Source organism: Pinus tabuliformis, chromosome X, assembly GCF_031772625.1.
Source record: "Pinus tabuliformis cultivar Carrire ecotype Pingquan chromosome X, CPIR1, whole genome shotgun sequence".
In the NCBI taxonomy this organism is placed as follows: domain Eukaryota; kingdom Viridiplantae; phylum Streptophyta; class Pinopsida; order Pinales; family Pinaceae; genus Pinus; species Pinus tabuliformis.
In genome coordinates, this window is record NC_142308.1 from 360,242,616 (window position 1) to 360,256,549 (window position 13,934).

The following is a 13,934-nucleotide window of genomic DNA, read 5'->3' on the forward strand; positions in this document are numbered from 1 at the left end:
ACAATCCCTGTACGGTGAACTATGCCCTTCTCGGAAGTGTCGCTGTCACTACCAGAAGCAACCTGCTTCTTCTTCTTATCCTGTAACGTATTCCACTCTTTCCATGATTCCTTCTTGACAGTTGTAGGAGAAGCCTTTCTCACCATTGACCACTCCCTCTTCTTGGGTTGCAGAGTCTCCCTCTGAATCTGCAAGCTCCCTTTCGAACTAGACTCCTAAGTCTCTAGAACCTGGACCTTCTAGGAAAAGTGTACCTTCTTCTCAGGAATCTATGCCTTCTCCTCTGAAGCCTACACCTGCACCTTGATTTTCTCTGGCTTCTCTGGAACCTGCACCTGTCATTTCTTCTTTCCATGATCCTCAGGCTTGGCAGTCAACCTGTAGAGACCATGCTCTCTAACTCCAAGTACAATCCCATTGGACTTAGAGCCTCTAAGCCTGAGTCTTGCCTTTCCATCCTGGAACAAGACCTCAAACCCCTTCTTCTCCATCATCGATATGGAGAGCACATTATATTTTAGTCCTAGTATAAAGAGTACATCCTGGACCCGCATCATACGCCCTGTCTCCATTTTGAATGGCACAACACCCGATCCTCGGATCTCCAACCGACTCTTGTGCTCCAACACCATGTGAAACTTTGAGTCCCATCCAACTAGAGTCTCAAAAAAATCTCGTGACCCTGTCATATGCTTCGTCGCACCACTATCCACGTACCATCCATCTGCAGTGATAGTACTTTGTGAGAAAGGAGAAATTATAGAAAAATCCTCCTCTTCATCTTCCAATCTTTTAGCGAGCTCATCCATCTCTACTTTATTGGCATTAAGGGTGGCCTACTTTACTTTTATTTCCTCATCATCTCCCTTCTTCTTCTTTGGACGTCTTGATGAAAAATGACCCATCTCGCCACACTTGAAACACTTGACTTTACTCAAGTCCTTCTTTTGCTTATCCTTCATTCATGATGCAAGTGCCATGCCATCATTCGAAGCTTTCTAGTTCGGCTGAAGATCCTCATCTCGCAACTCTTCTTGAATGAAGTCATCCCACAACCTATCCTAGTCTGGCATCTTCTCCCTGGCAACAATTCCTTTAATGAAGAGTTTCCATTCGTCGGTGAACCCTTTCAAGGAAATCCTTACCATATCTCCATTTGAGACAATCACACCAATGGAAAAAAGCTCATCTTTGACATGAGAAAATCTCATCACGTATTAGGTCATTCTTTCACCCTTTAACATCTTGATGGACTTTAACTTATCCTCCAATACTAGTACCCGGTTCTCGTTCTTATTCTGGAATAGATTCTGAAGAGACATCCACATCTCATGTGCCATGTTCTTCCTGGACAAATGAGGTATTAGGGCATCCCTCACATGATCAAGGATGATTAATCTTACCCTCACATCCAATTCTTACCAAATTTCCAACTTCTTAGGGTCAATTGGCTTCTTGATCTCTTTCTTGGAAAAATTCTAGATCTTGTTGACCTACAAGACCAACTTGATCCTTTCTTTCCAAGTAGTGTAGTTGGACAACCCTTCCAACCTGTCTTCATGCCAGAGACCAACCTGCAACTTTGACATTGTAGTGACTCCACTCACAATTTGACCAACTTCCTCTCATGCTATAATTTACCGTGCAAACTCTGATTTGCTAGGTTTCAAAGTAGCTCAGATACCCTTTGATACCATGTTGAATTTCCATGACCATGGGTATAGGATAGAATCTTAAAATCACTGACGCTAACAAACCAAGAATCTCAACCATAAACTACTTTGCACAACGGAAATATAAAGCAGTAAATCACATCTGCACAATATACATAGTTTTAAACAAAATTGTACAATAATGTACAATCACCAACCTTTGTTATATTAAACAAACTGATTAATACAATAGTATATGGTTTACAAGATACAATGACAAAGTTTTCTTCAACACTTATATATCTTATCTTGTCCTGCCGATCTGTCGCAGCCTTACTTCTCACTAGTAGTGCCTTAGTCCATCAAGGCATCTACACATCGAGACTCCAAGAGAGCTGCCTCCGATCACTACCGCAAGTCACGTCTGCTACAGTGAACATGGGATCATCAACTACTCTCTGGGTTGGCCAATTCCTGAGCTCCAACCTGCCATGCTAGCAACAACTTTAGTCCATCAAAGTGTTTCACTTCGGCACTACCCTTCACCCAACCTTTAGCTGCTCTTCGTCCTTCAAGATAACTTGTCTAGGGCTACTTTGGGCAGCCAACACATTTCCATCCAATCAGATCTATGACACCCAATTAACTCACTGTCGAATTTTCATTAAGATGACACTTCACCACCAAGGAATTCCATCTACATGGCACCAATAGGCTGCACAAACATCTGATCCAAACTGGTCAACAATATTTGACCCAACACATCTCAAAAACACTGTTGTTACCCACTATTTGCTTGCTACTCCTGCAATTCTGTTTAGGGCATAATATGCAGCCCTCAACCTCCACACAGTTAGCACCTATGCCATTTAATGACCACAGTTTTCTTTGGAGAGAGCCCTCCACTTCCACGCTACCCCAATCTGGGCTTGACACTTCAATGCTACTCTTGGAAACAACCCAACTGCTCGCTATGACCTACAACTTAACATAATAGCTACTGTAGGTCTTCGTTCTCCTCCAAAACACAACCAACCAGGCCTTAAAACAACACTGTCATTATTCTATTCTTATCGGCCTAGACATCCCTTCAAAATGGCCCTAATCCACACTTAATATCAACCCCAAAAAACCTTGTCTAGCCCCTAAGAATCTACTGTCACCTATAGCAATTCTACGCTGTCTAGGGCAGAATTTCCCATGTTGATCTAGGTCTCCTTCTCACCGTGGTTTGGCTCCACTTCTGTCCTGAAAACTGAGCCCTAGAACAACCCTTAGATAGCCCTCAAACAACCCTTTCTCACCACGTTGTCACCTACAACAAACAAAGAAACCCACGCTGCCTTCTAGCCCTCCTCACGTTGTCCCTTTGACTCTTCTTCTCCACTGAAAATTTCAGAGCTATCCTTGAGATGTATTGACACCAAATGGATGCTTAAAATGACTCAATACACTTCATATTTATACACATATGAAGGCTCAACGTCACATTTGAAGTGACACTTATCAAGTCAGCCTACTTGACAATTAATTAGTTATGTCAACTTCAAAAATTCATATCTCTCTAACGACAACTCAGATTTAGACGATTTTTGATGCGTTGGAATCGTCTTTATGAGCACTATCATCCTCATCCATCACATGCTGTGAATCCATCATGGTTTTCCCCCAAAACACGATGGGTGACATAACCCCATACTTTGGTTTCAAGCCCAAAAGCTGCCCTTGTGGTGCTTTGTCCTCTTAACCCTGAAACCTAGGGCTTGGAGTACCTACCAAGCTACACAATTCAACGCATAACACCTTTCACACATTGTGATTTGAGGCTATGTACAACTTCCAGTGCCACTCCTATGGCCTCATGGATTTGTCGACCCTCCAGGAAACCAAACTGCTCCAAGTATATTATTCTCAAGAGGATGGGCCCAATTCTTTGAGCTATCATATTTGCAATCACTTTGAAAATGTAGTTGCATAGAGACATTGACCTGAAATCATCAAAAGGGTGGGGATAATCTACCTTTGGAATCAAGGTTGTGAACGTAGGGTTGAAGTATGCTAGGACTCACCCCTCCATTCTTGATTCTTCCACCATCCTTATAAGGTTATCCCTAATCACCTCAAAGAGTCCTAAAAGGAATTCCACTGACTGTACATCCAACCTTGGGATATTTTCCTTTTTGAAGCTATGGATGACATGCTTTAGCTCATCTTCAAAAATTTCCTCCATTAGGTGTTGGTTACCTTCCTCATTAGCAAATATTGGGAAGAGTTGCGCCAAACAAACTATCTCAACTATGGATTTTCCTTCCTTTGCTTTAAAAAGTTTTCTAAAATGTCTCTTCCCCATATGAGCCAGTTTCTCAAAGGAGGAGGACTAATATCCATCATAATCCACTAATTTCTAGATTTTGTTGGTCATCTTCCTTCCCTTAGAAAAGTTTTGAAAAAAATTGGTGTTCTCATCATCACACTCCAACCAAACCTTCCTTCTCTTCAACCTCCACATAGCCTCATTTTCCACTAGAAATCTTCTCTTTTTAGCTTCCAACTAAACCAACCTCTCCTTTGCTTATTTTTTGGAAAAGCCTCCCCTTCTATGCCACTTATACCACTTATCTCCTCTTCCATGTTCTTGAGCTCTTTTTCATCCATCAATTACTTATGGGTTTCCCATTGGAGAGTCTCTTGTTTGACCTTGGATAGATTTGTAGCGAACTAAGCTACTTTAGAGTTTCCATATTGTGGGTTGTAGGGGACCAGATTCGATTGAACGAATTCTAGAAAATATTCATCTTTCAACAAGGACATGTTGAATTTAAATTGGCTTCTTGGATTTTTTCCTAGACCTTTTATTTCCAATAAGATGGGGTGATGATCAAACTCTCCCCCACTTCCCATCCACTTTCGAACCAATGATAAAACCCTCGCAAGTTTTTCTGCAAGGAGGAAGCGATCCAATGATTGGTCCACCCTCACCACCCTAACTCTTATTTTTCCATGTCAGCACCACCTTGACTAATTCTAAATCCACTAGGTGGCGTTCCATAAAAATATGAGTACAAAAGTTAGAAGATCTGCTCGAGCATAAGGCTCCCATAATTTTGTTGAACACAAATAGAAATTTAGGTCCCCTCCAAGGATTAATAAATTTGATTTGATAATATCCATTTGAAACATTGCTTCCCAAAAGGGAATTCTATCCATAAAGGGCCCATAGATGTTGACAACAATCATCTCCATTTCCTGTTCTATTGAGAAAAACTCCAGGCGTAGAGCTGATTCAAAGCCCCATGAGTGAATTCGGTTTATTCTCCAAGTGTTTGAGCCAATGGTCAATCCACCTGACCTATCCCAAACCTATGAGCAACAAAAACACCAACATGAAAATGACTCTAGTAATTTTGAAATGACTTTCCCCTCGCCTAGAGTCCCTTGGAGAAGGATAATATCCGATATGTTTGAGCTTACTAATGTACAAAGGGCTATTTTTTTTTATGGGCTTTCCAGGCCCCTGCAATTGAAGGATAATATCATCATTGGGCTACCCCCCCAGGGCATTCAATACTTCAAGTGCCCCATCTATAGATTGATGTTTACTAGTTTCTATATCAAGACATGCTTTTGCTTGGTGGACAAATCACTCTTCCGGACAAGAGAGATCTCCCTAGGTTCATAAACCAAACACTAGAACAAAACAATCAAATACATAGAAACATTCCCTAGATTACCATCAAATCATAGATGTAAGATTGGATGAATGGTTCATACCTTTTTCGAAATGATTTTCCTCGCTGTTGTTTGTTATAAATTTCGATCTTGTTCTTAATGCTCCAAGAAAAGATCTGCAAAGACAAAAACATACAAATTATCAAAGCATATGATACATAAATGATTTAACATAATCTATACAAGTGATCAAGGAATCTCATAACAATCACCATAACAATGAGTGTTGGAAAGAAATATGCATTTGTATTAATGAAGAAAAGGAGAGAGTTACAAACAAATCCTTGATGTTGATAGCTTCCTCCTAATAGCCCTTAATTCTAACCTCAAATTCAAAATCCTTCAATGGATACTTTAGTAGAGTGGAAGTATAGTTTCAAGAGTAAAAAAGCCAACCCATTTTCCTTTGAGTGCATTGTATTTGTAGGCCAAGGATGGAAGTTTGAGATCCAAAATGGAGGGAATAGGGTCCACTATGGTAGGGATGAGATCCATTATGGTAGGAGTTTGAGCCCATATCCTCACGACTTGGAAAGATACTGTAAGGAACAATTCTATACCAAGTGTAAGGATCAGTTCTATACTATATATTTTTTGCTTTTTTTTTTTTATAAACCATAATAAAATACAACCAGAAGAGAAAAACATTGGGAATTCAAATTTATTTAGCAATGTCTAACACATTCCTCAATTTCATTTCACTGAACATATCATAAAATTTACATATATTTAACTAAGGCCATAAAGAAATCATACAGAATAATATTGCAACACATATGTACCGTTCACCAGAAGACTAGATTCCACTTGCTTTGCTGTTGCTAGTATTCCTTTGTTGTCGGTCACCTCCGTGAATAAATGGCGATGTACTTGATCCGAATGCGATGACCCACCGGTTAAACTCCCAGCCTACTCCTTGGGTACTCTTCTTCCCCGCGGACCCCCGAGCTGCAATGGGGTTGTACAATGGAGAATTGCAATAGCTGGTAGAGGAGAGCACTCCTTGGCTCAAGAGTCCCCTCTCTAAAATCCTCTACCTCACCAAACTCACTATAGGATCGTAATCACTACTTTGACATCATCTCATCCATCCAACAATAGGGTTCCCAAAGTGTTTTCTCTCATGGCTTGCCCCTTCTTTTATAGGAGTCCTCATAGGTGACACTTGGCATGTCATGCATAATTAGTTGTTTTTTTTTTTTTTTTTTAATAATTCAATAGCTTGATTATTCACCCACCCAAGTGTCACTCTCTCATCAAGGGTCTCCCAAAATTATTTACTTAAATTTTAATTTAGAATTAATATTTTCCTCACCTCCACAAGATTCCTATTTCTTCTCCTAGTTGCCTCTTTATCCCCCTTTTTATTCCTTGATTTGGGTTCATTACTAAAGTCAATTAATGAGTCAAGATTTGATCCCCTATCTACCCCCCTAATTTAACTCAAGTTATCTCTTAGATGGATATTCTTATGTTGGTTGTTGCCACATGGAGGTTCTCTACATTTCTCTAAATTTAATTTATTATTCTTATTTTAATTCACCTTCTTATTTTCTTAATTAGGTTTAATTAGTTTAGGATTAATCTTTATCCTTACAATTATATCCCTCTTTCTCCTTTTACCTAATTAAACCACATAATCTACCTAGTATTTTCCAACATGGGAAGGGTAGAATTTTTAAGGTAATCTATTTTATTTCTTCCTATGATCCTCTTAACCCAAGTTTTATTTTTGATATAATTACCTCGGTTTCTAACATCATTTACCCTTGATGTAAATTTACCTAGTTTTCATTTCTTGGTTATATTTATTAATTAATTTATTTTTAATGATTCCAAGGTGCCAAGTTTGGGTCGTGCCCTTCAAGAACTTCCCTTGAAGCTCCAAGGGTGCCACGCCTAACAATTTATTTGTGATGTCAAGGGTGCAAAGTTGGTCGTGCCCTTCAAGAAAGTCCCTTGAAGTTCCAAGGGTGCCACACCTAACATTTTATTTGTGATGCCAAGGGTGCCAAGCTGGTCATGCCCTTCAAGAAATTCCCTTGAAGTTCCAAGGGTGCCACGCCACTTGCCCTTCAAGCATTCAATGACTACGAGGGGAAAATATAGGTGCAACATCATAGACCGCTATCATCTCTTATGTTTCCTGCTATAGTGAGACTAATGGTGTTGGGGATCAAGGAATCCGCCTTGATGCGCGCCCCCCGGTAAAATCCTCATGAGTGACCCAACTTGGGGACCTGCCCTCATGGCATCGTGATCTTCAAGGCGAAGGTGTTTCAACCCTTCCAACCCAAGTCACGGCGGGAGTGCTAGTGGGTGAGATCAGGGACACTGTCCCACCCCTCCCATGTAGTTCCATCCACTTGTACAACCCCATCACCCATATGTGAGTCATTCGGTCAAGCAACTAATCTGTGTCTGCAACCATTAACATATCATCAGAATATAGTTAAACATATATGGCAGATTCCAAGATCGACTTAGACTTTCAAAGATAAAATAATATGAATTTTCATCAAACCAGGTGTCATCAACTCGTCATATGCGAGTGCCTCTAATGGTTTCCTGCCATACTCAATAATCATTAGTAACAAGGTTTTTCAATGTTAGTCATTGTCATAATAGCATCATTAACAATTCCTAGTCATTCACATCATTGTCCATTGTAAGCCTGAACTAAAGAAAGTAGTTAACATAGGGGACACATCCATCATGGCTATCATCATCAAAACATCAATGGAAACATACATATCCATTAAGCTATCAACATCGTAACATCAATAGAAATATACCTATGCATCAAATTTATCATCATCATGATTTTAATAGAGAGCATACATATCCTTTACTGCTATCATCATCATAAATTCAATAGAGAACATACATAATCATCACAACCACTAATATCAAAGCCACTAATAATAAAAGTCATAGGTTCGGATCCTCAACCTGGGGTCCTCAAAGAATAAAGTGTGGGTCTTAGGGCTAAATAAATGTTAATGACATATCATTGCCAGTCAACTAGAGCGGGGCACTAGATACACCCCCTCTTAATAATGGACTTCGTCTCGAAGTCCTTGGAATAGGTAAGGAAAATGGTAACGCATCTCTTCGGTGTCCTCCAAAGTAGCTCAATTGGGACTATATTTGTCCCACTAGACCTTAACCTGGTCCACTAACAGTTGTCACAAATATGATCTTCCTAGGCACTCCATGCAATCTCATAATCTCATCAATAAAAACTCTGGTTATTTCTAGTGCCTTATATGTAGTCTTAACTGGTATGAAATTGGCGCTCTTGGTCAACGTGTACACCACTACAAATATGGAATCATGTCTTCTTTAGGTCATTGGTAGTCCCACAATGAAGTCCATTGATGTAACTTCCCACTTAAATTTTGGTATCTCATGGGGTTTCAATAACCCTGTTGGATGTCTATGTTCAACTTTTACTCATTGACACTCTAAGCATCTTGCTACCCAGTTCACGATGTCCTTCTTCATCCCTTTCCAAAAGAAGAGTGGTTTCAGGTCTGCACTCATCTTCTTAACACCAGGGTGTGCCATGTATACTACGTGATGAGCTTCATTCAAGATTAACTAGCGTATATCTTCATTCGGTGGTACATATATCCTTCCCCAAAATCGTAGTAGCCCATCGTTATCAAGGGATCATTCTTCATATTTTGGGACCCTCATTTCATCCTCCCTCAAACTTTTGTTAACCTCCTGATACCAGGTGTCTTTAAAATGTAAATCAAGCAATTTCCCCCTCAAATTTGTCTTTAAGGGAATCACTAAAAATATCTGAGGCCTTCTACTTAAAGCATAAACCACCCTATTTATCATTCATTTTGTGTAAGTGATGTCAAAATCATATTTACTAATTAGCTCAGACCATTGTCTTTGTCTTGTATTTAATTGGTCTTGAGGGAATATGCATTTTAGCCCACCATCGTCAGTCCTAATATCAAACTTCCTTCCTAGAAGATAGTGTCTCCAAATATTTAGTGCATAAACAATTGCTTCCATTTCTAGATTATGGGTTGCGTAGTTTTCTTCATGGTTTCTTAGTTTCCTTGATGCATAAGCTATTACTCTTCCTTCTTGCATCAACACACAACTCCTCTTTAGATGTCATATGAGATGAACATCCCAAATCAATATACCGTGCTTCACTTTCTTCAATATATGCCATCAAAATTGATATGACTAACTTCTCATTCCTATTTTCTTCAGCAACTGTATCAGCACCTTTTTGCTCCATATCTCGCATTTTTTGCATAACAATCTCTTTCAAGATGGCCAAATTTTTTCAATAATAACAATGTGGTCCCCCACCTCTTCCTCCATTTCTGTCTCCAACTCTTCCTTGTCCTCTTCCACGAGATCCATCTCTGCCTCTTCCTCTGAATTGACGGGGATTCCTTCCTCTACCTCTCGAAGGAGATGCATTTCCTTGTGAATTTTGCCGATTTCTGTTTTGGTTCTGATTATGATATGGACCCCTACTCCTTCCTCTTCCTTTGCATTGAAAGTTCAATCGACAATAGATTTGGATGAATCTCTTGGTAGTTTGCCTTCATCCATCAACTCAATGGTGTCTTATGAAATATGTAAGTCTTAGTACTTTTTTTTTGTTTTTTTGTTTTTACTTAATTTTGTATCTAAAATTAGTATCATAAGCACTTTAATGCAAAAGTTACATCAAGAAGCCAAACAATTGGCATGTCTAAGGTGTAGGCCAGCTGGTTTGGTTGGGAGTTAGTCCAACCAAGTGATAGATTCAAACCTCATAAGAAGAATTAAAGATAGAAACCACTTTGGGGAAATTAATCTTCCTTAAATAACCCTAAAGGTTTTCAACTAATTAACAATAGATATTTGGATATGTAGATTTCCATTTACATATATATTTATTACCAACATAGACACTAAACTAAAGAGTAAACATTACTATCTAAATTTTACAAATATGTATAACAATAAAAATTTGCTCATTGTTGAACTATTCTACATTAGCCTTTTGCTAACATAAAGATTTGGATATATAGATTTACATTAGCCTTCTTCTAACATAGAGATTTATATATGTAGATTTCCACTTACATGTGAAATTATTACACAACCTAGACATTGGGTTAGAGAGTAATCATTGCTCTCTAAATTTATAATTATGACTTTATAAGACATACAAAATAATATTTAAACTCAAAATTAATACTAATATAAATTAAATAGGGGTGTGTGCACGAAGGGGAATGCGATATGGAAAATCTACAACTAAAGTGGGAAAAGGTGAAAAGGTTGCAAAAATGGGTTGTTCAGGACTTTGTCAAGTGGTAACACTGCAAACAAGTCGTGAGGGACACTGCAACACATGTGCGTCCATCATTGATAGAAATCCAGTGAATGCAGTGTACCCTAGAAAGAGTTCCACACTTGTTCACTATTTCAAAGATGCTAAATAATATGATGAGGATTTTGAACATTTATTTCCATCATATAACGACATTAAAGGTCTCAAAAATTGTTTCGATTTGGGCAATTGACCGATCTATCTCACCAACTTAAAATAAAATATAAGAAAAAACATTTTACTTTATCCCTACAAAGGTAAGAAATGAAAAATTCCAATCAACAACCATATCTTGAAAGAACAAAATTGAAAACAAGGCAATCCTAGGCTTATTCGAACTTTTAAATTTATACCAATTTGCAATTTATACTGCTATATACTTATGCATAAATAAATTTAAAAATTAATATATCTTATAAATAGAATTAATAAATCAATATTGATTTCTTTGGTTATTAATATTATTTAACATGGTCATTAATATTATTTAACATTTAATTAATTATTTACATGAATCTATCACCCCTCTTAAATTTATCAAGGAATCCAATGAAATTGTGAAAATTAAAATATTTTTATAATGTTTTTATAATATGACAAATCTAAATTTTGCGTGTAATGGTCTTAACACACCATCCATAACCCGGGGGCTGTAAATTATGTTTTAAAAACAAAATAAATCAACACAATTTTAAAAGCTTTTCTTGAAAAACCATTATTATTTTCATCTTAATTTACAACATAGTTACCAAGTTTGAATTTGAATCCATAAAATTTCCCATGAAAATTTTCAAGTCAAAAATTATTATCTAATAAATAAATACATATTTAGAAAATCAATACTGATTTATTTATGTAGATTTAGTTAAAATAAAAATATATTTAGAAAATGAGTAATAATGTACTTTCACTCATTAAACTTTTAACTCATTAGTCAAAAATTCTTATCCAATAAATAAATACATATTTAGAAAATCACCATTTTACACTGATTTATGTAGAGTTCAAAATAAAAATATATTTAGAAAATGAGTCACAATGTACATTTTTTTCTTTTCTTGTTTTATTGGCTTTCGCGCCCACCAAAGAAAGAATATTTTGAAAAATGAAAATTTTCCAAGTTCACAATTGTTTTTATTTTCCTTCCTTTTCTTTTTCTAAATACACACAATTATATATGTGTTGGAACCTTAACATTATATGCTTACATTTATTTATTTATTTTTTTATCTGTCTTTCCAACCCTTCAAACCAATAATGGAATTGCAAAATTTTTTTTTTTTTTAATTTCACAATTATTTCTCTTTTCTTTAATTTCTTTCTCTAAATACAATTTATTTATATGTGTTAAAATCTTATTATATGCCTACAAATCATAGAGCCACACATTTTTATTTCCTAACAAAAATTCAAAGCCAACACTCCTAACTTGCATTGCAGCCTAACTCCTTAAAAACACTATTATGTTAAAATATTGCTCTATTTAAAGACGGGCTCAAATAACTGAACTAAATCGAATGCTCAAATAAATGAACAAAATTGAACCATTTGTTGTTCCAATCGAATTAGTATTTCCAAACTTTTTACCCCCAATTCAACCGAATTTTTGGTAACTATGATTTACAGCGAATATCCGGTTTTATCATCATTTCCTTAGGTTATAAACATAGATAAGCGAGATGCTCAACTTTACAATATTTCTATTCAGGAAATAAGTAGTGCTGATATCTATCATCATTTGCTTGCGTTATACACGTACATAAGCGGGATGCTCAGCTTTACAATATTTATATTCAGGGAATACAAACAAGTAGTGCTAATCATTGCAAACATAATGAACAAAACATAAGTAGCAGCTATAAATAAATATATAGATATATAGATATGGTTATATAAGCATAGATAAGGACCAAAAATGATGATTTCATGCTTGGAGAAACGGCCGGAGTGCAACGATGTATATTCGATTAGATGTGAATGACAATTATCACACGCATGTCTAATCGGCGGTGACTGCAAGTCTCATCCCAGCAAGAGAGCAGTGCCGAGGAAAAACTGCAAATAAAGTAGTTATGACCCTTATTCAGAGTAATCATGTCGTTGCCAGTGTCGTAGCGCTTTGAATTCCCTGCAGTACAGGTTTTATATTCGTTCGCGTCTGCCACCACCACGTCGTGAAATCTCCTGTAATAGTTGAATATTGCACATATAATTACTTGAATTTAATTCAATGGATTTCAAGAATATTTTAAAATGGGATTTAAAAGAGTGAGGTCAAGAAATTAAACACTTTCACTTCTCTCCATCATCGGGGCAGAGTCCTATGCAGAAAAGTTTGGAGCAGAGCCCTCAAAATCAGGTCAGGTTTTTAATATTAATAAATCTTTTGATAATTTGTCTCTCTTCGATCTTCCGAAATCCACCGATTGCGTAGAACGTTGTGCGATCATGGCATATAACGCTTGTTTTGCTCGACCAAATTTCAATAATGGAGGTGGTGGGTGATTTTAACGGAGGTGATATAGTGTTATTTGGAATTAATGACCGTAATCTTTGAATAATGAATGTTGAAGTGGGCGGGGAAGTTGGTGGCGCTTATAACACCTACCACCATGCATGGAATTGAAGATACTACAAATTTTTCGCAAACTCGGGGATCTACCTACATCCCACTATATAAATCATCGCATCCCGTCTTTCACTAGCTACCGTTCTTTCCACCCAAACCTTGTCATAGTTTTAACCAGTCAGGGCGATCTGGTAAAAATCTAATTTTGTCACTGTTCTACCCAGTCAGGGTGATCTGGTAAAAATCTAATTCTGTTAGTGCGATTTGGTAAAATTTTGTGTGTGTTATTGATTGCTCTGGTTCTGTACCGCAAAATGGGCGAGGGAGGAGGCAGTGTGTGGCTTTTCACAATGGGCATGCTGCAAGGGCACTTGCAAAAGTGAATTGATCTGGCTGAATGCCGCTTCGCCGCATATCACAGAAAGCTCCCAATGCCTCCTCTCTAGAACCATTCATTGAATAAGCTGCAATCATGGTAGTCCATGAAACCACATTACGCTCCGTTGTTTTCCTCCAAAGCTCTGTTACCGTCCACCAGACTGGCACACTTGGCGTACAGTATCACAAGCTTCGTACCCAAATAAACCTCTGGTTCGAATCTCGTTTGGAGAATGTGGGAATG

General features: G+C 37.5%; 1 protein-coding gene across 1 annotated transcript; it reads right to left on the reverse strand.

Annotated features, from left to right (window-relative positions):
• Nucleotides 1–338: 338 nt before the first annotated feature.
• LOC149139992 (uncharacterized) lies at nucleotides 339–809 on the reverse strand. The gene has a single exon (XM_089450870.1). The coding sequence runs from the start codon at nucleotides 807–809 to the stop codon at nucleotides 339–341; it is 471 nt and encodes a 156-aa protein (XP_089306996.1).
• Between the last annotated feature and the right edge of the window lie 13,125 nt (nucleotides 810–13,934).

Bases quoted from the DNA above. Each gene is read 5' to 3' on its own strand.
- LOC149139992 (XM_089450870.1), bottom strand. From the start codon at position 809: ATGGATGAGCTCGCTAAAAGATTGGAAGATGAAGAGGAGGATTTTTCT.